Source organism: Myotis brandtii, unplaced genomic scaffold, assembly GCF_000412655.1.
Source record: "Myotis brandtii unplaced genomic scaffold, ASM41265v1 scaffold2134, whole genome shotgun sequence".
Lineage (NCBI taxonomy): Eukaryota > Metazoa > Chordata > Mammalia > Chiroptera > Vespertilionidae > Myotis > Myotis brandtii.
In genome coordinates, this window is record NW_005357977.1 from 226876 (window position 1) to 254365 (window position 27490).

The 27490-nt window shown below is 53.0% G+C and overlaps 2 protein-coding genes across 4 annotated transcripts; one reads left to right on the forward strand and one right to left on the reverse strand.

Annotated features, from left to right (window-relative positions):
• Nucleotide 1: 1 nt before the first annotated feature.
• On the forward strand, nt 2-1074 carry PTGER1 (prostaglandin E receptor 1 (subtype EP1), 42kDa; the record flags this gene model as incomplete). The annotated part of the gene is made up of 2 exons (XM_005865849.2): nt 2-142; nt 710-1074. Coding segments are annotated over 2 exons (405 nt in total), but the record flags the coding sequence as incomplete, so codon positions are not given.
• Nucleotides 1075-1442: 368 nt separating this feature from the next.
• On the reverse strand, nt 1443-27025 carry PKN1 (protein kinase N1). 3 transcript variants are annotated; one of them, XM_005865842.2, is made up of 23 exons: nt 27012-27025; nt 26552-26616; nt 22995-23298; nt 21195-21346; nt 18890-19025; nt 15826-15971; nt 15324-15537; nt 14431-14625; nt 11640-11749; nt 11405-11548; nt 9548-9623; nt 9326-9467; nt 9144-9237; nt 5637-5716; nt 5485-5560; nt 5299-5390; nt 3360-3536; nt 3108-3170; nt 2911-2987; nt 2604-2746; nt 2220-2327; nt 2057-2137; nt 1443-1723 (listed from the first exon to the last, which is right to left on the reverse strand). In XM_005865842.2, the coding sequence occupies exons 2-23, from the start codon at nt 26606-26608 to the stop codon at nt 1520-1522; spliced, it is 2871 nt and encodes a 956-aa protein (XP_005865904.1). In that variant the 5' UTR covers nt 26609-26616; nt 27012-27025; the 3' UTR covers nt 1443-1519. The 3 variants fall into 3 exon arrangements, 2 of the variants coding, with proteins under 2 accessions (XP_005865904.1, XP_005865905.1); XM_005865843.2 differs by lacking the exons at nt 26552-26616; nt 27012-27025 and adding an exon at nt 24127-24219; XR_001362038.1 differs by lacking the exons at nt 1443-1723; nt 2604-2746; nt 27012-27025 and having other exon boundaries at nt 26552-26623.
• Nucleotides 27026-27490: the final 465 nt, after the last annotated feature.

A 27490-nucleotide genomic window follows, 5' to 3' on the forward strand; every position in this document is an offset into this window, starting at 1 on the left:
CTCCGTCGCTTCGGCCTCCGCTGCCCCCAGCGGCATCCTAGGCCGTGGCTCAACGCGTAGAGCCCGCGCCCACGACGTGGAGATGGTGGGCCAGCTCGTGGGCATCATGATGGTGTCGTGCATCTGCTGGAGCCCGCTGCTGGTGAGGGGCGCACCGGCCCCTTCAGCCAAGTTCTTCCTGCTCCCGCCTGGGCCCCTACTACCTTTTCCATCCGAGGATATTCCTGTCCTCTCTCTCTTCCCCAGCCAGAGTCCCGCCCCCTTCAAGCCCCACCTGTCAAGAAAGCCCGCCCTTTGTCCTCTCCCTGAAGTCCACCCCTCCTCCAAGCCCCCTGATCTTACTCCTTCTTGGGGTCTTCGTAGTTCACCCCAACCCCACAAGCTTCCTCCCCAGCCGCACACCTCTAGGCCCTGACACTCCATTCTCTGGCTCCATTCCCTTCAGCCCTCTGCCCTTTGGGACACCTGGGATTTCTCTTCTTTCTAGTCCGAGCCCCACTCAATGAAGGCCTTTGCTTCTCCGCGTCCTTTGAGGCCCCGCTTCTTCGCCGATCTTTCCATAGCTCCTTTTCACGAAGACACCCATTTTCCTCCGTGACGCTCACAACCCCCTTACCTTCCAGTCAAGCTCCCATCCATCCCAGCCCCACCCATCGCTGGGCCCCTTCTCTGACAACCACTCCACCGCTCACAGCGGCTTCTCCCGCAGGTGTTGGTGGTATTGGCCGTTGGGGGCTGGGGCTCCAGCTCCCTGCAGCGGCCGCTCTTTATGGCCGTGCGCCTCGCCTCGTGGAACCAGATCCTGGACCCCTGGGTGTATATCCTGCTGCGCCAAGCCGTGCTGCGCCAACTGCTTCGCCTCCTGCCCCGGAGGCCCGGCGCCAAGGGCAGCCCCGCGCTGGGTCTAACCAGAAGCACCTGGGAGGCCAGCTCGCTGCGCAGCTCCCGGCACAGTGGCCTCAGCCACTTCTAGGCACACCCGGAGGCCCAGCAACTAAGCCAGACCACTCCATGCCGGGGAAGGTCCGCAGCGCGGAGCCTTCGAGGAATAAAGCCATTTTGCGGACCAGCCCAGGGCGGTGTGTCCCGTTGGTGCTACAGCACGCGTGTGGCCGCTGGGGGGTGGCAGAGGCCCGGGGCGCTCCTCCGGCGGTGGCGAGGGTGGTGGAGCGGGCTCCCGCAGCCATTCGCCCACGGGGGCTCTGAGCTCCCCCAACGCAGCCCCAAGGCTGTACCCCCAAGCCACGCCCCATCACAGCCTTGAACCCCTCCCACCAAGGCCTGTCCATGCTCCCTACCATAGTGACAGCCCCAAGTTCCCATCCTCCCTTGACTCCCTTCCAATAACTCCCAGCATAACCCAAGGCATCTTCCCATCCCACTCTCCCCAACTCTCATTACGCCCCTCCATTCCCATTACTGTGAACAAAAAGAGCCAGGGATGCATGGAGGGGGCAAACCCCAAAGGCATTTTTAAAAACTAACAACAGCTGGGTGGGAACAAGGGCAGGGGAGCAGGCTAACAGCCCCCGGCCACGAAGTCGAAGTCCCGGAAGGCCGCCTGCTCCGCGGCCGTGAGGGGCCTCGAGTCCCGGGCCGGGCTCAGCGGGGGGGCCTCCCCGGTGAACTCCTCATCAAAGTTGCTGACATCAGTGCGGCCTGACAGCGTGGGCACGAAGGGCGGCGGCAGGCGCCGGGCCAGCAGGGCGTCCCAGCCCAGGGTCTACAGGGAGAGTGGGGGGAGGTCAGTGTGGGGGGCTGGGGCACAGAGGGCATGAGGGGCCAGCCTCTTGCGCCCCCTCCACCTCTGGATCTGTGGAGGTCCATCTGAGTCACAAGATAGAGGGGCAGAGTGGGCGGGGCTGGGAGGTCGGAAAGGATCAGGGGAGCCTGGTCTCACACTAAGGCAGTGGTTCCCTAAGGCCAGCCTAGAGGAGGTATGGGTGTAGCAGGGTCAGTGAGGGTGAGGGACGGGGAAGGCAGGGGTGACAATGTTGAAGGTGAAGCAACAAGGTAGGGGAAATGGCCTGGCCCTTGGAAGGATGAGGGTCCTCACCCTGAAGAAGGGCTGTTTCTTCACATCCTCCGCATCCCTCTCGCTGGATCCCAGCCTCCGCTCCGGATTCCTCCGCAGAAGCTGCGCGTGGGGGCACTGTATCAGTCTCCCCTCCGGACCCCAGAGCCCCTCCCCAGTACACCCCAGCTTGGAGGGTCCTCACCCTGCGCATGATGCCGATGGCTTCAGCTGACAGGAATCGGGGGTAGCGAACCTCATCGTTGACGATGCTGTCAAATACTTCTTCCTCGTCGTCCCCTGGAAAAGGGGACTGGGAACAGGGAGAAAGCAGGGAGAACAGGGTGAATGAATTAGGCACCTCCTCTGGCCATGCCACACCCAGCCCCAAAGCCCTCTGCTCTGGCTGCACCTGCACACAGAGGGTATGTACCCCACTTTACAATTTGGAAACTAAGGCCAGGGAGAAGCCACCTGCCCCTGGTCACACAACACGTGTTGGAGGCAGATTCTGATTCCACCCCTGGGCACACGCAGGTTCCAGTGCCATCCCAGGGACAAGCAGGGTGGGGGCAGCCTGTGGCCTCACCTCACCAACCAGCATCTCATAGAGCAGCACGCCCAGCCCCCACCAGTCCACCGCCCGCGTGTACGACGTGTCTGTCAGCACCTCGGGGGCCAGGAACTCCGGGGTTCCACAGAATGTGCTGGTCCGGTCCCCATAGCCCATCCCTGGGGCAGCAGGGACATGTGAGATTATTGGGGGATGGAGGGGGTCCCACCAGCCCTGTCCCAGGATCAAGGGTGGGGTTGTGAGATAACCTGGGTAGGGCTGGGGACTCCATTCCTTCCCCCCATTCTGTCTAATACCCTCAGATCCCTGCCCCGCCCCTCACCCTCCTTGCAGAGGCCAAAGTCTGCGATCTTGACATAGCCCTCCGTGTCCAGGAGCAGATTGTCCAACTTCAGGTCCCTGTGAGGGGTTGGGGGATGTAAAGAGGAATGAGTGGGAATGGGGGCCCTGCCTGAAGCCTGAGGGCCCCCCAGTGGGCAGAGCATGCATGCATGAGCATGCACACGCACACGCACACACCTGTAGACAATCTTGTGTTCATGGAGAAACTGCAGCCCCAGCACCACGCAGGCTGAATAGAAGCTGCAGAGAGAGGCTTGTGTGAGGGAGCCAGGCCTCCCCACAAGGAAGATCATATAAACCTGGATGCCACATCCTCAAAAGCCCCCCATTCGACCAGACTCCAAGGGCTGGGGGGTGGGGGGAAGGTGGGATCTTTAGGGGGAGGAATGAGAAGGGGCTGAGGCATGGGGTGCAGGGGGCCGGGCTCACATAGCTCGGGGTTCGGAGAAGACGTCACTGTGGATGTGCAGCATCAGGTCCCCACCAGCCGAGTATTCCATCACAAAGCACACGTGCTCCGGTGTCTGGAAACAGCCAAACAGGTTCACCAGGAAGGGGTGTCCTGCACTGGTCACCGCTGCCAAGATCCGCTTCTCACACATCAGGCTGGACAGGGTGGGGACAGGGGTCAGAGAGCATAGTAGCTCCCTACCCCCAACCCTCATACTCCCTGGAGTCCTCAAACATTGGATATTTGTTGAAGGCCTCGTATGGCTGTGCAATCTTGGGCAAATTGCTTCATATCTCTGAACTTCGGCAGCCTTGTCAGCTAAACAGGCTCCCAGAATCCATCTGTCATCCTAGTAACAGTCCCCCAACTTCTCTTTGGGGAGCTGCAAGGGGTGGGCTATTGGAGCACCCCATCTCCCTGGCCAGGAATTTATTTAGGAATGAGGAAGCCAAGCCAATGGGGCTCAATCTTAGGATTTCTGTTGGAATTTTTTTTAAATGTTTTTATTGCCCAAGCTGGTTTTGCTCAATGGATAGAGTATCAGCCTGCGGATTGAAGGGTCTCAGGTTCGATTCCAGTCAAGGGCACATGCCTGGGTTATGGGCTCAATGCCCAGTAGGGTGTGTGCAGGAGGCAGCTGATCAATGATTCTCTCACATCATTAATGTTTCTCTCTGTTTCCCTCTCCCTTCCTCCTCTCAATAAAAATATATTTAAAAAAAATGTTTTTATTGATTGCAGAGAGAGGAAGAGAGAGAGAGAAACATCAATGGGCTGCCTCCAGCACGCCCCCTACTGGGGATGGAGCCCGCAACATAGGCATATGACTGGGATCTCCTGGAATTTTTAAGGAAGAAGGGCTAAATCTAGTGGATGAGCCTTAAACTGCTGGGTGGAGGGTATCTCTGCCGCTGTGAGGGGACTGCAAAACCCATACACAGGAAAGCAGAACTGAGAGACATTATCTGAGCACCTGGATACAGCCATGCCTGAAGGCAGACACCCCTGGACATTTCTGATCCGGAGCAATAAATTCTTCTATTTGCTTAAGCCTGCCCGAATTGGGTTCCTGATTAACAAAAAGATATTAAGAAGATTGGGGACAGTCTCACTGTTTCTAACTGAGAATTTACAGGAGGCCAGGCACTATGCAGAATGCTCTAGATTCAGTCTCTCATTTAATGCACCTTGATTACCCTGCAAGAAAGACACTATTACTCCCCTTTTATAGAGGGGTAGGCTGAGGTTCAGAAGGGTCTCCCCAGGATCTCTGAGTATGTCTGTAGCAGAGATAGGATTTGAACTCAGGGCCCTGACCCCAAAGCTGAGGCAATGCTATGGCACCATTAAGAGCATAGGCTTCAGCCCGGCTGATGTGGCTCAGTGGTTGAGCATTGACCTATGAACCAGGAGGTCCTGGTTCGATTCCAGGTCAGAGCACATGCCTGGGTTGTGGGCTCAATCCCCAGTAGGAGGTGTGCAGGAAGCAGCCGATCAATGATTCTCTCTCATCATTAATGTTCCTATCTTCCTCTTCCTTCCTCTCTGAAATCAATTAAAAGAAGAAAAAAAAAGCACAGGCTGCAGAGCCCGAGTCCCTAGGTTTAAATCCTGGACCGGCTGCTTACTGGTTATGCGACCTCAGGCAACTTGCTCAACTTCTCTGTGCCATCAGGAGAATGGGAACAATAACAGTATTGACCACACAGGGCTGTTGTGGGGACAAATGAGTCACTGAATATGAAGCGCAGAGTGGATGTTTCTAAGAGTTAGTATAAATAAGTAAGTAAGTAAATGTTAAGAAAAGAGTCCGTATTTTCGTAAGCACTAGCTCAGTGAGAGTGAGGAAGGACTGCTGACTCCCATTTCCCAGGAGAGAAGACGGATGTTCTCAGGCGCCCTGAGCAGGGTCCCCACCTCTCCACCTCATCTCGGGCCACAATGTCCCCTTTCTTCAGAGCCTTGATGGCGAACAGCTCCCCACTGGGCCGGAACTCAGAAAGCAGCACCTGTAACCACAGTGGGCAGGGGTGGCCTTAGCAACCAGTCCAGAGACCCAAGGGTGTAGACTCCCAGCTCTTTAACTTCCTGCCACCGTCTCACCTTCCCAAAGTGACCCCGGCCCAACACTGCCAGGAACTTGAAGTCCTCGAGGGTCAGGGGTGACTTCCTGAGAGGGCTGTGGAGAGAGGACACTGGTGGGGACAGGGACAGTGGGCAGCGGTGGTGGGTGGTGGACAGGGGAGGGGTGTCACCTGCATAGGGCGGGGCCTGTGGTCTCCTGAGTCTCTGAAGGCAGCTCAGATGTGGTGGTTGTCTCCTGGACTGGCGAACTCTGTAGCAGAGAGAGGGGGTCAGAGTGAGGCACCCCATAACCACAATAGCCACCAAGGCTCCTGTCACCTCTCTGACCTCACCTCTGCTCCCACTTGCCCCTCGTTCACTTCCGCCTAACCACAAGTTCCTCTCACTGTGCCCTGCACAGACCAGGCGTGCTTCCACCCTCGTATCTCTGCACGGAGTGTCCCCTCGCCCAGAACTTTCTTTTCTGCAGTTCCTTCCTCACCTCCTTCAGGCCTTTATTCAAATGTCACCTTCGTAGGTGGTCACGGACCACTCTATGAAATAAATAACAGAACCCGCAACACCAACCTTCTCCATTCCCCCCTTTTCTGCTTTATTTTTCTCCCCAGTACATTTCATGCTGTAAAATATTTACCATTTATCTTATTCCCTTTATTGGTATTAGCCCTTTGGAGCCACTTAATTCTTTTTTTTAAAACAAGACCTTTTTAAAATATTTTTTTATTATTTCAGCGAGGAAGGGAGAGGAAGAAAGAGAGAGAAACATCAATGATAAGAGAGAATCATTGATTGGCTGCCTCCTGCACGCCCCCTGCTGGGGATCGAGCCCGCAACCTGGGCATGTGCCCTTGACCGAATGGAACCCAGGCCCCTTCAGTCTGCAGGCCAATCAATGCTCTATCCACTGAGCCAAACTGGCTAGATGTGGCATTAATTCTTTATACCACATCCATATGTAACTTTGAAAAGAATCAAAATTAATATTTTTATGGGGAAAAAGTACACAGTTCCAAAAATTCAATCAGTACAAACAGGCTCAAACACAGTCCTTCCTGCCTCAGCTGCCCTCCCTAGAGCCAGCTGTTGTCAGTGATTTCCTTGGTATCTTTCTAGATATAGTTTATACCCACATGAACAAAAGTGCCGGGACAGGCTCCACTTTCCTTGCACAATATTCTATTGACAATATTCTAATCTTGCTCTCCCACTGGACAATCTGTCTTGGAAATCAGTCTACACCGGCACACCAGACTTGTTTCTTTTTCACAGCTGCATACTATTCCACTTTGTCATTTATTTAGCACTGGTTCCCATGGAGGGACCCTGAAGTTGTTTCCACTCTTTTGCCCTCACAAAGCTGCTGCAGTGAACATCCTGGTGATGCTGTGTGAAGATCTAGGGTAGGTCCAGAGTGGGATTTCTGGGTCAAGACAGTATCCATTTCTTTGTTTTTTGTTTGGTTAATCCTCACCCAAGGATATTTTTTCCATTGCTTTTCAGAAAGAATGGAAAGGAGGGAGGGGGGAGAGAAACATCGATGTGAGAGAGACACATTGATTGGTTGCCTCCTGCACGTGCCTCCTGGGAATGGGGATTGAACCTGCAACCCAGGTATGTGCCTTTGACCGGAAATTGAACCCAAGACCCTTTGGTGCAGGAACTGATGCTTTAATTGCTGAGTCACTCTGGGCAGGGTAAGATAGTGTCCATTTTTAACTCAGCCAGCTAGGCCCCCCAAGTGGATGTAACAGTGGGCATGCCCGTGGGCTGCCTGTTTTCCTGCATCTTTCCCAGCCATCAGTGTTACTAATTTTGGGGAGGTTTGGGTTTCTTTTTTTGCCAAACTCACCTCATCTCATATAATATCTCATTTAATTCAATGCCATGAAGCATGTATTATTTTCTTTCTCTTTAATCCTCACCCAAGGATATATATATATAATCTTTTTTTTTTATTGATTTTTAGAAAGCAAGGAAGGGAGAGAGTAAGAGAAACATCGATGTGAGAGAGAAACCTCGATTAGCTGCCTCTTATACCCACCCCAACCCAGGATTGAACCTACAACCTAGGTATGTGCCCTGACTCAGATATCGAACCCACAACCTTTTGGGGTTAAACAATGTTTCAACCAGCTGAGCCACCCAGACAAGGCTATTTTAAATGAAATAGCCCTACGGTTTGCTCAGTAGTTAGAGTGCTGGCCCGAGGACTGATTCCAGACAAGGGCACGTACCTTGGTTGCAGGCTCAATCCCCGGCCCCAGTTGGGGCACGTGCGGGATGCAACCAGTCGATGTGTCTCTCACATCGATGTTTCTCTCTCTGTGTGTCTCCCTCTCCCTTCCCTTCTCTCTAAAAAAATCAATGGAAAAAATATCCTCGGGTGAGGATCAACAAACAACATAAAATATAAAATGCACTCAGGCCGTAGCTGGTTTGGCTCAGTGGACAGAGTGTTGGCCTGCAGACTGGAGGGTCCTCGGTTCAATTTTGGTCAAGGGCACATGCCTGGGTTGCAGGCTTGATCCCCAGTAGGGGGTATGCAGCCAATCAATGATTCTCTCTCCTCATTGATGTTTTTATCTTTCTCCCTCTCCCTTCCTCTCTGAAATCAACATATATTTTAAAATAATAATAATTTAAAAACGCACTCAGGGAGGTGGTGAAGGGATCAGCTATCATATACATGTCCACCTGGGTCCCCATGCCTAGACGAGGGGTGGGTAAATGCTGTTTTTTCTATGGTTTGTAAACTAAGGATGGCCTTTATATTTTTAAGGGATGGGAAAATGGAAAGAATACGTCCTGATCTAGGAGAATGATGTATCACTGAAACTTCAGTGGCCACCAGTCAGGTTCTCCCAGAACACCGCCACACCCGCTGGTGTATGTGAGTATTACGTGTGGCTGCTTTCTACAATGGCAGTGTTGATAGTTAGGGCCAAGGCTATCTGGCCCACAAAGATGAAAATACTGATTATATCACCCTCTACAGAAAAAGTACGCTGACCTCTGACCTAGAACAAGATGTAGAAGACTCCTATCACTTGGCAGGCTCCCCTGTGTCCCCCTCCTATCAATAACCACCCCCAACCCACCCAGAGAAAACCACTATCTTGACTTCTATCTTTGACAGGAGTATTAAAGATGCTCATTTTTACAGGGCAGTGCTTGGCATGGGTCACACAGCTAGGAGGTAGCAGAGCAGGAATGGGGACCAGGAGGCCTAGCTCTTGAGCTCATGTTTTTATCCAGGATAAAGAACTGGACCCTGCCCTGGCAGGTGTTGCTAAGTGGTTAGAGCATCAGCCCAAGAACTGAAGGGTCACGGGTTCAATTCCCTGTCAAGGAACTTGCACTGGGTTGCAGGTTCACTCCCTGCCCCAGTTGGGGCTCATGCAGGAGGCAAGCAATCAATGTGTCTCTCTCACATCAATGTTTCTCTCTTAATCTCTCTCTTTCTCCTCCTTCCTCCTTCCCTCCATTCTCTCTAAAAAAATCAATAGAAAAAATATCCTCAGGTGAGGATTAACAACAACAAAAAGAACTGGACCTGGGTTCTGCCAGAGGAGTGCTGTGTGACCCAGGGAAGTTCCTGGTGGTCTCTGGGCCTTGAGCTGGGAAGGAGGCTCCCTGATGCTGCCTAGCCAGGCTTAGGGAAGGAGAGAGATGCTTACCAGACTTGATGGGCTGGAAGGAAAACCCAGAGGGCTCTTCAGGGGGGAGTTGTCCAGATCAGCCCCGAGGTTAAGCTTCTCCACGGATATGTCGCTGTAGTACAAAAAAGGAGGGTATATCGGACCCAGCACCCTGAGAAGCAACAGGGGCAGCAGGGACCCCCAGGGCCTGTCCTCCTTACCCTGTGGATCGGGTCTCAGGTGCGGGAGAAGACCCCGGGCTGAAGGTGCCCGTGGCCGTGGCACTGGGAATGAACCTTCGAAGCAGCCGCACCCAGGTGGCGACGTCGATGTTCATCTGCCTAGCACGCTGGAACGCCTTCCCTGGGGGGACCGGGCAGTGTCACCCTCCGAGACGCTCCTGGGACCCCGGGCCTCTCCCCTGCCCGGACCCACCCATTCACCTTGCTGCTTGGAGAAGATTTTCTTCTGCCGTCGAAGCCGGGGTATCCTCTCAATGACAGGGTTGCGGAAGGTGACCTGGGGAGAGGGGTCACCGGGTGAGGACCCTTGCCCACTTCCAGGCAGCTTAGTGGAGAAGCCCTTAGGAGCAGAGGTGTGCACATGCATGTTTTGGGGATTCCGATCACTGTGGCATTGCACCATATTAAGGGGTTCCAAAACCAATCCGCCGCTTGGCAGAGCCACCTCCTCGGCCCCAGTTGGGGTGCGTGCGGGAGGCAAGGAAAGGAGCGAGCAAGGAAGGGAGAGAGAAAGTGCCATTTTGGAGACACGAGAAGCAGGCACCAAGCCTTCCTCAAGGGGTGGGGAGGGAGTCTGACCCAACAAGATGCACATTCAACTCCAGCAAACAGGTCCTACGCCACTTAGTGCCCTGACTCCCGAGAGCGGTCCCAGACCTGCAAATCAGCATTGCCGGGGAAGGTGCTAGAAATGCAGATCCACGAGCCCCCACCTGGACTCACTGATTCAGAAACACCAGGCGTGGGGCCCAGCGGTCTGTTTCAATAAGCCCTCCAGGTGATACTGATGCCCACCCAGGTGGGGCCACCACTGGCCTAGTTGAATTCTCCAAACTCCAACACATCTTCTAGAAAGTGCTAAAGTCACAGAACGGTGTCACTTTATGTGTGTCCAATACAGTTGCCACTAGCCACATGTGGCTATTTAAGTGAAACAAAACTTAAGTAACTTTAACGTTTCAGTTCCCCAGTCACACTGGCCACACTTCAAGTGGCTACTAGGCTGGCGGCTACTATACTGGACGACACGGACAGAAAACATTTCCTCCCACAGTAGAATGCAACTATTGTTGGCTCATCCACAACACAACTATAGAAAGTTCTACCGGATGGCATTTTGGGGAAGCATAAAACAAAATCAAATGCCAGAGAGAAACCCTGAAGGCTTCAGAATCTGCCCCCGGGCCACCCCCACCAGTTCATAGAAGAAACTGGCCTGCCTGAAGTCAGCTCCTCGTTTCCTTCAGTTCCTGGATTATGAGATCACGTAAGAATTTTCACACGGGGATATGGGTATGGGGAGGGATGTATGTATATATAAAACAGGGCACATGGATATGTTAGAGGCAAATTAAAACAATTTTTTAGGATAATTTGGGCTAAAGGAAGGGCCGGGGGCTTTTCTTCTCTGGGCCTCAGTTTCCTCCACTGTCAGCTGTGCATTAGGTTGTTGTGAGGATGAACAAGTGAACGTCAGCAAGGCACTGGGGACATACAACAAGGGGTCAGCTAGGAATGTTATTCAGATCATGGCCTCTCGACCAGGGGACGATTGACAAGGTCTGGAGACACTGTGGCTGTCACAACCGGAGGGGTTGCAACTGGTATCCTGGGGGTGGAAACCAGGGATGCTGCTCAATACCCTACAATGTACAGAATGGCCCCTGCAACTGAGAATGATCAGGGACCCTTCAGTCCACAGGACAACACCCCCATGTCTACAGTGCTGAGGGTGGGATCCCCGGACTTGAACCCTAACTCCACTGCAGAAGGAATCTCTCTCTACTTGACTGTGGCTCTGCTAGCATGTGTTGCCATGGGCCATGACATGTTGCCAAGTTTTGTTTTTCTTTTCTGGTTTGACAAAATTCTGTGATTAAAAATTTTTTTTTAAATCTTGCCTCAAAACAAAACCAATCCAAGCTTAAGTCATGTCACTGATGTAACTAATTAGATGTACTTTTCTATCAAGGTTCTAAGCCCAATCCATACATATCTTCCAAATTTGGAGCTGGAGATGCAGGAAGTATTTTCTTAGGGTTAGGGGTACGGCTGTACCTCAGCCACCAGGCAGCCCTGGGGTTCCATGTCCAGCTGGACCTCATGCCTCTCGTTGTCCAAGAAATCCTCCAACTTCAGGAATTTGAGGGCACACAGGCCCCGCTGGTCCCGCCAGAATACAGCCAATTCCAGTTCCCGTGCCTCAAGGGAAAGGAAGAGGGCCATCATTTGGGGGTGCCCAAGGCCCAGAACCCTCCTCCTTCAGGCCCCATTGTCCCCCAACCTAGCTCACCCTCTCTAGCTCCAGGGTGAAGCTCTGGTCCCAGGCGTTGGGACCACATGGCTTCCAGGATGTCTGTCCCACCACTGTGTTATCCAGCTTGAGCACAGTACTAACTTCACCTGCAACCGGGGAAGAGGGGTGGGGGGATGAGAGGGTCAGGAAATGCTGGGGTGGGATATAGCTCTTTTATCTTATTAAATATTTTTATCATATTTCCTATCATAATATTCTGCTATGCTATCTTTTTTAAAAATATTTTATTGATTTTTTTACAGAGAAGAAGGGAGAGAAATAGAGAGTTAGAAACATCGATGAGAGAGAAACATCAATCAGCTGCCTCCTGCATGCGCCCTACTGGGGGTGTGCCTGCAACCAAGGCACACGCCCTTGACCGAAATCGAACCTGGGACCCTTCAGTCCACAGGCCGATGCTCTATCCACTGAGCCAAACCAGTCAGGGCTATGCTATCTTTTTAAAAAATATATATTTTTATTGATTTCAGAGAGGAAGGGAGAGGGAGAGAGAGAAACATCAATGATGAGAATCATTGATTGGCTGCCTCCTGCACGCCCCGCACTGGGGGTTGAACTTGCAACCGGGGCATGTGCCCTTGACCGGAATTGAACCAGGGACTCTTCAGTCCACAGGACAACACTCTATCCACTGAGCCAACCCAGTTAGGTCTACCTTTCATATTAAGGCCTTTAATCCACCTCCAGTTGATTTTTGTGTATGATGTGAGGTAGGGATCCAAATTTACTTTTATTCTATATGCACATTACACATTCCAGCAATGTACTCCTAAATATTTACCCTAGAAAAATGCATGCAGATATGCACCAGGAGATGCATAATATAATGCTTATATAATGGTCCCAAACTGGAAGCATCTCCCTGTTCATTAACAGAAGAATTAACACATAGGGTGTCCCAAAGAAATGTATACACACTTTAACAGCTGACAGCTCAGTTCTGAAAATGAAATGTACTTTAATAAACACTGCCTTTATAATTATTCAAAGTATGTGTATAAATTTTTGAGGAACACCCTCAAAATGACAATATAGTCTTATTACCTAAATCATAAATCATGGCTGATATTCAACTATTTTTTTTTTTTTCAAAATACATTTCACCGATTTTCTACAGATAGGAAGGGAGAGAGACAGAGAGTTAGAAACATCGATGAGAGAGAAACATCGATCAGCTGCCTCCTGCACATCTCCCACTGGGGATGTGCCCACAACCCAGGTACATGCCCTTGACCGGAATCGAACCCGGGACCCTTCAGTCCACAGGCCGACGCTCCATCCACTGAGCCAAACCGGCTTTCGGCTCAACTATTTTTTACAACACAAAAAACAACACAAAAGAGACATGCATGAGGCAGCAGTTTGGTGTTTCTCTCTCTCTCTCCCTTCCTCTCTAAAAAAAAAATTTAAAAAATCAACTTGGCGAGTGTGGCACAGTAGTTGAACTTTGACCCATAAACCAAGAGGTCACCAGTTTGATTCCCGGTCAGGGCACATGCCTGGATTGTGGGTTCAATCCCCAGTGAGGGGAGTGCAGGAGGCAGCCAATTGATGTTTCTCCCTCTTCAATGTTTCTATCTCTCTAATTCTCTCCCTTTCTCTATCCCTCAAATCAATACAAAATATTTTTAAAAATCAATTAAAAATATATATATAAAAATTTGTGTAAAAAAACACACAAAAAAAACTGAAAGACATCAATTGATTTGGCTCAGTTTAAGACAATAAACTATTAAACAGGAGTAAAAATGAATGAACTATAGTTCCACACAACAATATGGATCCATCTTCCAAACAATGTTGAATGAAAGAAGCCACTGATATGGAATACATTCTGTATGCTTCCACATATATGAAGTGCTAAAATTACAAAGGAAACCAAAAAAAGAAAAAGAAAAAAAAAAGACAACCATGAAGTCGGAAGAGTAGCTAACACTAGGACAGAAAAGGAAGGGGCTAGAATTGGGGAGGGAACCTGAGGAAGCTTCCAGAGAGTTCTATTTCTTAACCTGGGTGGTGGATATATGAATGTTTGCCCTATTGTTATTTTTCGTTACACATACTTTATATATATTAGTGTTTTTTATTGTGGTAAATTCATATAAAAGTTACCATCATAAACATTTTTAGGTGTACAGCCACGTGACATTAAGTATATTCACGTTGTTATGTGACCAACACCACCATCTATCTCCAGAACTCTTTCATATGCCCAAACTGAAACTCTGTCCTCATTAAGCATTAACTCCCCATCCTGCCCCCCCTTCCCCCCACCGCCCCAGTCACTGGGAACCACCATTCCTTCCACCTCTATGAGTTGGACTACTCTAGAGACCGCACATAAGTGGAATCACAGCATTTGTCTTTTCGTGACTGGCTTATTTCACTCAGCACGATGTGGTTCAATGGACATTTGGTTTGCTTCTACCTTTTGGCTATGGTTGAGTCATGCTGCTATGACCACAGGTGTGCAGATGTCTCTTCAAGAACCTGCTTTCAACTCTTTTGGGCATATACTCAGAGGCAGGACTGCTGGGTCAAATCGTAATTCCATGTTTAATTTTTTGAGGATCTGTCATGCTGTTCAGTGGCTGCACCATTTTACATTCTCACCAACTGTGCCCAAGGGTTCCAATTTCTCCACATCCTCCCTGACACGTGTTGTTCAGTTTACAGTACCCATCTTAATGAGTGTGCCGTTAGAGTGTTATACATGTGGGGTATCCAAGGACCCCTCACCCCACCTCATCCCTCCAGCCCCACTCACTGGTGTTCTCGGCTTCTGCTTTGAGGCTGCTCCGGCCACTAAGGCTTCCACTTCGGCTGTAAAGGCCCCGAGCTGGCCGGCTCAGGAAGGGGGTGCGGCTGTCCGGGGGCCCAGGCCCTCCCGTTGAGGGTGAAGGGTTCCAGGGGATGGTCTCTGGAAGGTCCCTGCAGCCCACCACACGCACCTCCAGGGTCCCTGAGGGAGGGTGAGGCTCAGGGGGGAACCACCATTGGGGCAGGTCGAAGGGAGGGGGCCCCAGGTGAAGTGGGTATATACAGAAACAGCCAGCATGCAAGTGGGAGCTGGTGAAGGACAATCAGAATAGGGCAGGGGATCTGACACAGGATGGCTGTGCCCAGAAATAAGGAATATGGGACCAGGGGGAGGGGAGAGGCTGCAGCAGGCCAGGCTGGGGAGGGGCTCCGGGTGTTGGGGTTTAGGACAGAAGAGCGTGTAGGCTGGAAGTCCAGGCAAGGAGAAGCAGAGCAGAACTAGGCCATGATTCAGAGGGCCATCTGAGGTCCAGGGCAGGCGCTGAGGCCTACAGTAGGGTTGGTCTGGTGAGGTAGTGGTTGAGGAGTCTAAGGAGGGTGGGTTAGGGGCAGGGGCAGAGGTTCAGCACCGAAGGTTCTAAGGGTGAGTGGCCGCACTGAGGGACTATGGCTGCAGGAGAAAGGCAGAGCTGGATGGGGAGGTGGGGAAAGTGAGAGAGGAGTCCAAAATCAGAGGGCAAGGTGGGGAAGGAGTCCAGGGTGCATGGGGCCCAGGCTGTAGGGTTGGGGTGAATGGAAAAGTGACAACAGTGGGATGGGAGTCTGGATCTTTGGGGGTGGGGGGGGGGACAAAAAAAAAGAGCTGTGGGGTGGGTTCAGGTAGGGGAGGTCGGGACCCACCTGTGAGCGGTGAGGGCTTGCATAAGGTGCTGTAGTGCATGGCAGGGAAGGGCCCGGCCAGGCGGGCACTGAAGGCTGCGGACGAGGCTGCAACGAGCTCCTCGCGCAGCAGCTGCCCCTTGGGGTGGTCAGTGGGCAGCTCCCCAAGTCGCCGCTCCAGCGCCTCTCGAAGAAGCCCCAGCTTCTGGTTGGACTCAGTCAGCTTCTCCTGGGCCTGCAGTAGGAGGAGCAGGGCCAGCTGGGGACACAGCTGGGCTGGGGGTGTCCGACTAAGTCCTACCTAGGGCCCCTTTTCCCTTGAGGCCCCAAACCCAAGCCTTCTGGGTCCTACCCCTGAACTTCCTGAAAAGTGGGTCTGATCACACGGACTAAAGCCCCCACCCCCATCGTGGCACTCCCATGCCAAGGCCCCAACCCACACGGAGGCCCCGCCCCACATCACTAAATGCCCCGCCCCCACCCCAAGGCCCCGCCCCTCTCACGTGGAGACCTCGCTGCTCACCTCGCTGACTGCCTTGCGGTCAGGGGCCTTGGCGGCGCTGAGCAGGCGCAGCACATTCTTGGCGCCCTCGGCCACCGCGTGCTCAACTCGGAAGTGGTGCCGCAGCTCCTCAATGCGCAGCTCCACCGCCCCCAGGTCCGGGCTCCCTGTGGGCACAGGACACAGGGCAGTGAGGCGGGGCCTGGGATCCAGGTCTTACCAACCCAGAACCAGACACACAGCCTTCCATAAGAGCTGGTACGGGCCACAGACATATCACCACCACATGCATCGAGTTTCACCCACGGGGTGGTCAGGCTCTTTTATCCAAATACTGTCACTCCCAGGGATGGTCTCGGACAGAGGCTGTCACACTGGGCAGTCATACACACAGGCACGCTGTCAACACAGGCTGAGGGACAGAAACATCATCAGGATCCTACTGCATCCCCAGGGACTGTCATGGGGACGCCATGGACAACTGGACAGCCACAAGAATATAGTCACACAAACACAGGACATTTTTTTAAAAAGTAACTTTTATTCCTTGCTGATGGGAATACAAGTTGCCTTTCAATGGAGGCAGTTTGGCCATGTCTGTCAAAATCACAAATGTATTTACTCTTTTTTAAAAAATATATTTTATTTTTTACAGAGAGGAAGGGAGAGGGATAGAGAGTTAGAAACATCGATGAGAGAGAAACATCGATTCAGCTGCCTCTTGCACACTCCCTACTGGGGATGTGCCCGCAACCAAGGTACATGCCCTTGACCGGAATCGAACCTGGGACCCTTCAGTCCACAGGCCGACGCTCTGTCCACTGAGCCAAACTGGTCAGGGCTGTATTTACTCTTTGATCCACATCCCAATTCAGGGACTGCGTCCCATAGAAACACCTCTGCACTTGACAGAGGTACATTGTTATCCATGGCAGCCTTCTTTCTAAGAGCAAAAGACTGGAAACAACCCAATTTTGGCAAAGGGACATTGTCAGAGGGACAGATGGGCATGATCACAAGACCCTTAAGACACACGGTCACACCACGGCAGAACTCCCAGGACTCTAACTCCAGCCCAGGGAAAATCATAAGAACGTAATCACACGGCCACATAGATAAGGCACAGAGCTAGGCAAAGAAATGCCATCACACTGTCACCCAGGCAGGGCAGTGCCACCAATACCCATAGGCATGGGCACCCAATGTCGAAAAAGCTGGCTGTCACACCCAGTGTGAAGTCACTGACACAGGACGCAGCCAGTCACCAAAGGCACAGGAACAGGCACCGGGACACACTGTCACACAGGTGTATGAAACTTGTCACCCAGAGGCACAAGGCCATGGTCACACTTATCCATGGCTGTCTTGACAGGTACACTATTCATGGCAGCCTTCTTTCTAAGAGCAAAAGACGGGAAACAGCCCAACAGTCTCACTGTCCTGTACACCAGACTCAGACCCTGGCGCTGTCACAGAGGCATACCATTACCCACAGGTGTATGGCACTCACCTGCACACCGACAACATAGTGCCACAGAAACCCTGATATTCATAGGCACGTCATCTTACAAACATAGTCACACTCTTGCTTCTAGGCCTGCTGTCTCATGGCACTCAGACAATCGCTGAGACTTACACTTACAGGACAAAGTCATACTGTCCCCAAGTTCATGATATCATTGAGAAGTGCATGGCCATCATCATACCATCACACACCATCACTGAGAAACCCACAAGGGTATTCACAATACAGAGAGACAATCACAGGGACAGTCATACTGACACTCACCTACTGCTATGGTCTGAATGTATGTGTCTCCCCAAAATTCCTATGTTGAAACCCAGCCCCAACATGGCAGTATTAGGAGGTGGGACCTTTAGGAGGTGATTAGATCATGATGGTGGAGCCCTCATGAATGGGATTAGTGCCCTTATAACAAAGACGCCAGGCCTGGCCAGCGTGCTCAGTGGTTGAGCGTTGACCTATTTAACCAGGAGGCCGAGGTTCGATTCCCGGTCAGGGCACATGCCCAGGTTGTGGGCTCCATCCCCAGTGGGGAACATGCAGGAGGCAGCCTGATCGATGATTCTCTCTCATCATCGATGTTTCTATCTCTCTCTCTCCCTCTTCCTTCCTCTCTGAAATCAATAAAAAAATTTTTTTTAATAAATTAAATAAATAAATAAGAGAGACCCCGGAGAGCTCCCTCGCCCCTTTCACCACATGAAGACAGCTTGAAGACACCATCTATGAACCAAGGAGTGGGCCTCACCAGACACTGGAACTGCGAGTACCTTGATCTTGGACTTCCAGCCTCCAGACTGTGAGCAATAAATTTCTGTTTATTAGCCACACAGTCTGTGGTTCTGTAATAGCAGCCCAAACACCCTGACACCCACCAACAGCTGACACTCCTCTATCTGTCATGGTGACACACAAACTAGCGTAGTTACCAGGGCATACACTCAACCGATGGTCCCACAGTCTATGGCACATTAATGCTGACACACATCAGTCGCAGACACAGTCACACATCAAGACCCTGCCCCAAGTTCAGGCTGACAATCAGGTTGAGACACCCCTCAGGCATTCATTGACAGAGACACACATGCGGTGGACACCCACAGATTTACACAACATGAACCAACATGACAAGGCAACCACTTAGTCCAGATGTCTGCAATTTTTTCTATAAAATTTGGGAGTAAATATTTTTGGCTTTGCAGACCACACAGGCTCTGTTGCCACTACGCAGCTCTGCTGTCCCAGTGCAAAACTGGCCTAAGATGATAGTAAATGAATGGGCATTGCTGTGTGCCAATAAAAATTTACTTACAAAAGAAAGAAAAAAAAAGCAGTAGCAGATTTGGCCTGTGGGCTATCGTTTGCCAAAATCTGATCTAGGGTAAACTTCAAGTGGGACAAAATGGGAAACTGAGGCCCAGAGAGGGTTGGGAACAGGCTCTAGTCACAGAGTGAGTCACAGCACCCACCTCTCTGCCACAGAAAGGGCTCCCTCTCAGGGCTGAGAGCTGAGCTGCAAGTCTAAATGCAGGCTAGGTTGTCTCAAGGCGAGGGGCTCACCTTGGGCCTCATCTGGGGCTGCCTGGCTCTCCAGCTGGCAGGCCTGCAGCGCCCGGCGGAGCTGCATGCGGATGATGTCAATTTTGGTCTTACTGTCCTGTAGCATCTGCTGGGCCGTCAACAGCAGCTTCCGGTCCTGGGGGCAGAGGTAGGAAATGAGAGGATTGCTGAACAGCTGGGGTCCAACCACTGGCCCTACTGTCCACACAGTGCAGGCCTGGGTGACCGTGTGACAGAGTGTCTGTATCTGTGTGCTCCTGGATGTAAAGGGGTGATGAAGCCCAGGGAGCCTGAATCCTGGCTCTGCCACAGCTGTGTGGCTTCAGGCAAGCCACTTAACCTCTCTGGGCTTGTTTCCTCAATCTGCAGGAATGGGATCAGTACTAAGAGCACTGATCCCCACTGGGCTGAAGATTAAAGAGGCTGATCTGTATGAAGAGCTCAGGGCTGTGCCTGGCACCAGCAGGCACTGTATTCGCATCAGCTGTTCGCACGCATGCACGTCCCCATGGCAGGTGTAGCCCTGACTGTAGCCACGTGGGTGAGTCTCCAAGGGTGACTGGGTGGGTGTATGAGACAGTCTGCTATAATGGGGCTCCAGATGTTTCTGTGTGCAGTTCAAGGTACTGCAATGACTGGACATAGCCCAGGACCCTCTGTGCGCACAAGTAGTAGAAACAGTTGTCATGCTCGCTTCGGCAGCACATATACTAAAATTGGAACGATAGAGAGAAGATTAGCATGGCCCCTGCGCAAGGATGACACGTAAATTCGTGAAGCGTTCCATATTTTTATTGCTGAACAGCTGGGGTCCAACCACTGGCCCTACTGTCCACACAGTGCAGGCCTGGGTGACCGTGTGACAGAGTGTCTGTATCTGTGTGCTCCTGGATGTAAAGGGGTGATGAAGCCCAGGGAGCCTGAATCCTGGCTCTGCCACAGCTGTGTGGCTTCAGGCAAGCCACTTAACCTCTCTGGGCTTGTTTCCTCAATCTGCAGGAATGGGATCAGTACTAAGAGCACTGATCCCCACTGGGCTGAAGATTAAAGAGGCTGATCTGTATGAAGAGCTCAGGGCTGTGCCTGGCACCAGCAGGCACTGTATTCGCATCAGCTGTTCGCACGCATGCACGTCCCCATGGCAGGTGTAGCCCTGACTGTAGCCACGTGGGTGAGTCTCCAAGGGTGACTGGGTGGGTGTATGAGACAGTCTGCTATAATGGGGCTCCAGATGTTTCTGTGTGCAGTTCAAGGTACTGCAATGACTGGACATAGCCCAGGACCCTCTGTGCGCACAAGTAGTAGAAACAGTTGTCATGCTCGCTTCGGCAGCACATATACTAAAATTGGAACGATAGAGAGAAGATTAGCATGGCCCCTGCGCAAGGATGACACGTAAATTCGTGAAGCGTTCCATATTAAAAAAAAAAAAAAAAAAGAAACTGTTTGTGGATTTTTCCATTCACTTTGTGCTGTGTTTCAGAACCAGGCAAAGCTAACCTGTGGTGAGAGAAGCCTGGGTATTGACTGAAGGAGGGAACTTTCTGGGTGACTGGAAATGTTCTGGATTTTGATGGGGTGGTGTGTACACAGGTAAAATTTCATTGGGTTGTACACTTAAGGTTCCCATACGTCTGTATGTTATTGCTCAATAAAAGCTAGAAAAAATAATCTGTGTAGCTTATTCCCTCACATGTAATATTTGTGTGTGTGTGTGTGCACGCACGAGCATGGGGGAACAAGTGTCTCTAGCAGCATGTCTGACTGCTTGTCTGTGTGAGTGTCTCTGGGTGTTGGGACAGACAGACCTGTGACTGGTATGACTGGGGGGATATCTGTATGAAAACTCTGGTCTCTGGGTGTGAATTTAATGGTGTATCTGTGGGTCTAGGTGATGTCTCTACATGTTATATGGTGTGTGTGTGTCTAGGTGTTGCTATGACTCTATGACTCTAGATGTTATGACATGGTATGTCTCTGGATGTTAGGTTGATGACATGTGTGCATCCAGGTGTTGACATGTGTCAGAGAGATGTCACTAGCAGTGAGTAGCTCTGTGTGGGCCTGACCATGGACACCCTCAAGTCTCTAGGGGACAACTAAGTGTGGGAGGACAGTCTCTGCCATGTGTCTGTCTGACATCACACACAGTCACCCCCTTTCCCATAGGGCCTGCTTGCACCCCAGTCTGGCCTCCCGCCCCCCATCAGTCCCTGTCCTCCCCTAGCCCCCGACCTCTCCCACCCGCTGCCCATGACCTGTTCAAGAGCATGCATGCACATGGGGGTGCCTGCTTGTGCCCTACCTTGGTGCTGCCGTTGCTGTATGTCTGGATCATGTTTTCTGCCCCCTGCTTCACCTTCAGCTCGATGGCCAGCTGCTTCTCCAGACCAGCCACACGGCTCAGGTTGGTGGCCGAGCAGGCCGGGCCACCCTCACCAGGGGACAGGGGGGCATCTGGAGAGAGGTGGGTGCGACAGAGTCACCAGGGCCCTCACCTCCATCTGCCCAGGAGGTTTGGCCCAGCTGAAAGGATCTGCCCTCTGTCCAACCCGGATTCCATCCCAGGCCAGGGCCCTGAGGATCCAACCACCCCAGACCTCGGAGGGAACCCCTCAGTGCCAGGGCGGGACCAGCATGAATGGGCAAGTGTCCAGGTGTGCATGAGTCCTCAGTGTTGGTGGGACTGTGAACAGAGGCCCCTAATTCTTTACACAGCTGTGTGGAGGCCATGGGTGTGAGTGTGGTTATCTGTAACCCATAGGGTACTGGCATGATGAAGCCAGTGTGCGTCTCCCTAGGCGCTTGTGTAACTATGTGAGACAACAGGTTGGAAGGACTATGTCAGCACAGCTTGTGTGGCTCAGAGGTTAAGCGTCGACCCATGGACCAAGAGGCTGCTGGTTTGATTCCGGGTCAGGGCACATGCCCGTGTTGCAGGCTCTATCTCCAGTAGGGGCGTGCAGGAGGCACCTGATCAATGATATTTCTCTCTCATCAATATTTCTATCTCTCTATCCCTTTCCCTCCCCCTCTCTCTATAAATCAAGAAAACATTTTAAAAAGAAAAGAAAAAAGGACTGTGTGAGAATCTGGGTGCTGGGGCGACGCTAGCATGTTTCTGACTGTTGGCACAACTACATGTTCAGATCTCAGGTGATGGTATGACTGTGTCTGAGTGCCTGGGTGTGTACAGCCAGATACTCATGTCTCTGGAGCTGGCATGGCTCTGTGTGACTCTGTGGAGAGTAATGTGACTGTGGGAGTGACTCTAGGTGTAGATCTGACCATATGAGATTCTGGGTGTTGGCCTAACGCACTATCTCATACTATTGACATGACAGTGTGGGCCCCTAGCTATTGATATGCCTATTGTATGGAAAGGCTGGGTGCTGGTGAAAGTGGTGTTGGGTCTTCAGGCCCTGGCCCGTTATGCATACAAGTCTCTGGCTGTTGATAGGACAGTGTACGTCTGGAAGAGCTAGACAGCTGTGTTTATGTGAATCTGTGGGGGTTGGTGTGACCGTGTGTGAGTCTCTGGGTGTGTATTGTTTGTGTGTTGGTGTGACTGTGTGTGCATTTGTTTGGGTGCTGGGTGGCAGTATGGAAGTCTCTGCGTGCTGTGGTGACTTGAAGCCTTCCTGGGATGCACATGATAGTGTCTAAGTCCTTGGGTGTTGTCTGGGTGTTGGTGTGACTGTGAGTCTAGATACTGGTGTAACACTGGGTGGGTCCTTTGGTGTTGTCCAGGTGTTGGTGTGGCTGTGTGTGGTCTGGTGTGGCTGTGTGTGGTCTGGGTTGGTGTGGCTGTGTGTGGTAAGTGTGGACAGTAGGGCCGGTGGTTGGACCCCAGCTGTTCAGCAATCCTCTCATTTCCTAGACCACACTTACAGTGTGGCACTGTAAGTCTCTGGGTGTTGGTCCTTTCTCTGGGTGTTGGTTTTGATGTTTGCTCGAACCGTTTTTGAGGGTGGAGGTTACTGTAACCCAGTGTGTCTCCCTGGGGGTCAGTGAGATGGGGCCAGCCTCCCTCTGGGAACCTGCAGCTCAGTCCCGGGCAGTGGTGCCCCTGAAGTCCCACCTCCTCTGGGAAGGCCCTGCTCACCATGGGTGGCAGCCGCAGGGTCGGGCAGCACCACGTGGGCGTGCAGCTCCTGCAGCTGCTGGTGCAGCAGGTCGAGCCTGCGTGAGGAGCCTCGCAGCAGCAGCTCCACAGGCCCGAGGCTGCGACCCAGGTCGGTGGTGGCCCGCCGCAGGTTCTCGGCACCCTCCTTCAGCTTCAGCTCCTTGCGGATCTCTCGCCGCAGCCGCTCCCGCTCTAGTTCCAGCTGCTGTTGCACCCCGGGAGCTGCCAGGTCAGCACCTGCCAGACCCAGCTGCTCCAGCAGGGACCAGCTGCGGGGCTCACTCTGCGGGGACAGAGCAGGGTCAGTGGGGCCAGGAGGATGTGGGGTAAAGACCACTCAGCCAGCCAAGCCTGGCCTCCTCCCAGCCTGGGGCTCCCATGACAAGGCCTGCTCCACATCCTCTGACCCCCCAAAACTGGGAGGTGAGACAATGCCCTGTCTCCCTTTACCTGTTTCTTACATGGTGGGATTCTGGAGGACAGGCCCCATTGCCCCCCCACTGTGCTCCCCAAACTAGGGGGTTCCCCTAGGACAGGCCCTACCTCCCTTACATTGTCCTCCCAAACTAGGGAGCCCCAAGGATAGGCCTTGTCTCCCTTCCGTTGCCCCTCCAAATGGCCAGGTACTGTGGGCAGACCCCCTTCTCCTCTTCGCTGCCCCTCCAGACTAGGAGGCCCCATCTTCCCTCTGCTGCTCCCCAATCAAGGAAGTATCAAGGGCAGGCCTCTGCTGCCGCCCAAAACTATGGGACGGGGTCCTGAGGACAGGCTCTTTCTCCCCTTTGCCGTGCCTCAAACTAGCAAGTGCCAAGGCCAGCCTCATCTTCCCTCTGCTATACCCCCAAACTAGGAGGCCGCAATGACAGTTCCCGTCTCCCCTCCTCTTATCCCCTACAGCCAGGACCTAAGAAGCAGAGCCCTATCTCTTTCTTCCTCTATCTCCCTGACGTGGGAGTGCCCAAGGGCCTCAGATAGTTCCATCTTCCAAACAGAAACTCCAACCTAGCTCCTCTCTTCTGTCCAAAACTGAGGGGCACCAAGAGCAGGGCCTCTGGCCTATGCTGCTTGGGGTCCTCTTCTGCCCTCCTCCCACAGGGACCCCAGTCCCCACCTCCAGCTCCTGGTCCAAAGGTGGATCAGCCTCCGCCATCCTGGGTCCCGGCTGAGGGCCCTGCCCTCTTCCTGAACCTCAGCCCTACCAGGGCCTCTCACTGGCCACTTCCTCTTTCCTGCTAGCTCCCAGCAACCCCTGCGCTGGGCCAGCTCCGGGGCTCTGTGCATCTAGGGAACCTTTCTCCTCAGCACCCGTCTGAATGAACTTGAAGGCAGGCTCCCCCAAGGGTATACAGGCCCCCGGGGCTGACTCAGAGGTATGCACACTCTCATATACCTACGGGCATGTGCACAGAACACGAGTGTACACCAATATGCAAATGTACATGGTTGTTTACATGAGCCAGCCCCCTGCCTGCAGATGCAGGCAGTCACAACTTCCTGCTTCCTCTGCGTGCCCACTGCTGCTGACTACAGCTTGGAGGCCTAGGGGGCCTGGCCTGGCCAAGGGCACCTCCCTGAGATCTAAGAAAACAGTGCTGGAGGGGTGGGGTGAGGGTACCCCAAACCAGGGGCCCTCTGAAGCTCAAGTCTGACTTGAGTAATAATGATAGTAATAATAACCCAGGGCAGCTAATGAAGTCCATGAGGCAGGTGCTACTATCACCCCATTTTCTTCTATAAATTTATCTTTATTGCGGAAAGTATTACAGATGTTATCACCCCATTTTCAAGATGAAGAAACTGAACCAGAATGGTGACATAGCTTGTCCCAAGGTCTCACAGCCAGCACGAGGCAGAACCAGGACTTACAGCAGGAGTGCCCAGAACCCTAGTGCAGGCTCCACTGTCAGGCGCTGACCCCCCCTGCCCCCCTAGAGATCCCATTTCACAGATGGAGAAAGTCTTCCTTGGCTCCTGACCAACCTCGAGGGCAGCTGCCCCCAGGGAGGGTTTACAGCAGGCCAAGAGCCACACCCCCACAACCCCACCAATCACTCACATTAATCCTGAGCAGCTGCCATTATTCTCCCCCCACTTTCCAGGTGAGGAAACTGAGGCTCAGAGAGATGACAGAGCAGTTCTCAGTGAGGGTGGGGGACTTTGCACACCCCACCTCTGAGGGATCTGACATCACCCAGAAACATGTTTGGTTGTCACAGCTGGGCGTGAGGAGGGGGTGCTACTGGCATCTAGTGGGTTGAGACTAGAAATGCTGCTCAATGACCTAGAGTGCACAGGGCAGTCCCCACCTCAAAGAATGATTCAGCCCCGAATGTCAACAGTGCTGAGGCTGCCCTAGCCAGTTTGGCTCAGTGGATAGAGTGTTGGCCTGCCAGCTAAAGGGTACCGGGTTCGAATCCGGTCAAGGGCACATGCCTGGGTGTGGGCTTGATCCCCAGTAGGGGGCTTGCAGGAGGCAGCCAATCAATGATTCTCTCTCATCATTGATGTTTCTCCCTCTCTGAAATCGATAAAAATATATTTTTAAAAAAAATAGTGCTGAGGCTGAGAAACCTGGGTTAAAGGACACAGACTGACACCCTGCGCTACTGACCATGACTGCCAGGAAGGATTTCACAGCAGCCCCACCTGCAGAGTGCTGGTCTACATTTCCTCCCAACCATGAACACACCACACCCTCTTAGTCCCATTTTTCTAACAGCAGAACCAAGGCTCAGAGAGACAAAGGCACCCAGCCCAGGACACACGGCAGGGAAGTGACAGCGCTGGAATTTAAACTCAGGGTCATCTAATACTACCCACTCCCAACCAGGCCGTGCCCACTGCCCAGCCCCACCCAGCCCCCAGGAGGCAGAGCAGGGGTGCAGCCAGGAGCAGAACCATCTCAAATGGGGGTCCAGGCAGAGAGGAGCAGTTGACCTCCGGCAGCCGAGGCTTGAGAATATGCAGAGCAGGGAGGAAGGGAGGCCTGACCTCCTGGGTTCTCCCTAGAGTGACTCACTCCTACCCAGGAGGCAGGAGTCACCAAAGGGCCAGCAGGGTGAACCCATGAAACAGGGGCCTGGCCCAGGCTTAGAGAATCCCTGCTCCACCACCTCTCACTGTAAAGCAGGAGACCTCAGGCCTATCTCCCAGAATCCTCCCCTCTTCCAAGAGCAACCAGGGACCTAGACCCCCACGTCCGGAGATTTCAATGCTTTGGGCGTTTCCGGAATCTGGACAGGACATCCGTTTGCCGGACACAGAACAGACAGGCACAAGTTGGGACAGACAGAGGGACAGGGTGGCAGGCCCAAGCAGCCACAAGAAAAGGATGAACAGGAGGGGGGTGAAAGCGGGCAAGAGATGGGAAGGGGAACCATGGCACAGGTCCAGCCTCGTTCCAGGAATCATAGCCTCCATCCCGGTCATGTTTGGTACATACCAAGCACATGCATATAATGGGGATTCCTAAACAGCCCTCTCAGGGCCCTGGGGAGAGACGGGGACCCTGGCCCTCCCCAGCCCCAAGGTCTGACCTTGTGTGATCTGCAACACCATATACGCCCAGCTCCTCGGCAAGGCTGGCAGGCCATCAGCAGGACTGGGGTGGGGGACAGGGGGACATGGGGGAGACACAGAGGGGATGGAGGGCAGGTGCAGAAGGAGACGAGAACCTGGTTACACAGCACCACAGACGACGCTGAGATGGTGAGGCACTAAGGGGGCACAGGACATGTCTCAGATTTGGGTCATTGAACCAAAGGTCAGAAGTCACATGGCCCTGCTTGTCAAAGGTGGGGGAGGTGAGTTCAGGCCATGTCCACAAGGTGGCACAGGGAGTACATGGCTGGGCAGCAGATTGGCATCAGTCACCTGTGCCTGTGTGTGTGTATATGTGTGTGGGGGGGAAAGGGGGTGACCCAGCCCTGCTCCCCACGCCCAGGTAGGATTCCAGGTATGAGAAAATCCCCAGCCTGTTGACCCGGGTATTCCCACCTGGGATGAGGTTCCACCTGGCAGCCCAGAGGGTGGCCCTGTGGACTCCCCGTCCCCCCACCTAATGAGGTGACTCGGGCACTTCTGCCAACAGGTGCCAATCGGAGTAGCGTCGCGACCCTCGTAAAGCTCAGTCCGGAGGCGGGGCCACTGGAGCTTTGTTGTGCGGGGGAAGGGCACGGGCCGGGCCGCGTGGCCTCCTCCCCTCCCGAGGCACCATGCCAAGCACCTGCCCCAGGTAAAGCGGCACCTGCCGAGAATCAGACCCTGAGGGGGAGGGGCGGCGAGTGACGGGGCGACAAGCACTGGGGATCCTTAAGCACAGCCAGCCTCAGACAACCCAAGTCGCACCTCCGCGGCGCCCCTCAAATGATCGGGGCGGGGTGGAGCTTGGGGGTGCGGCGAGGGCTCCCGGACCTCCCCGCTCCCCCCGGTGCCTACCTCCACCTGCCGAGCAGGGGGCAGTGCTGGCTCCACCC

Excerpts from the sequence above, each read along its gene's own strand:
- PKN1 (XM_005865842.2), bottom strand. The coding sequence starts at position 26,608 with ATGGCCTGCCAGCCTTGCCGAGGAGCTGGGCGTATATGGTGTTGCAGA. Across the intron at positions 21,347-22,994 it reads CCCTGCGGCTGCCACCCATG|ATGCCCCCCTGTCCCCTGGT; the intron begins GTGAGCAGGGCC and ends ACCTCTCTCCAG. Across the intron at positions 3,171-3,359 it reads TTCTCCGAACCCCGAGCTAT|CTTCTATTCAGCCTGCGTGG; the intron begins GTGAGCCCGGCC and ends CTCTCTCTGCAG.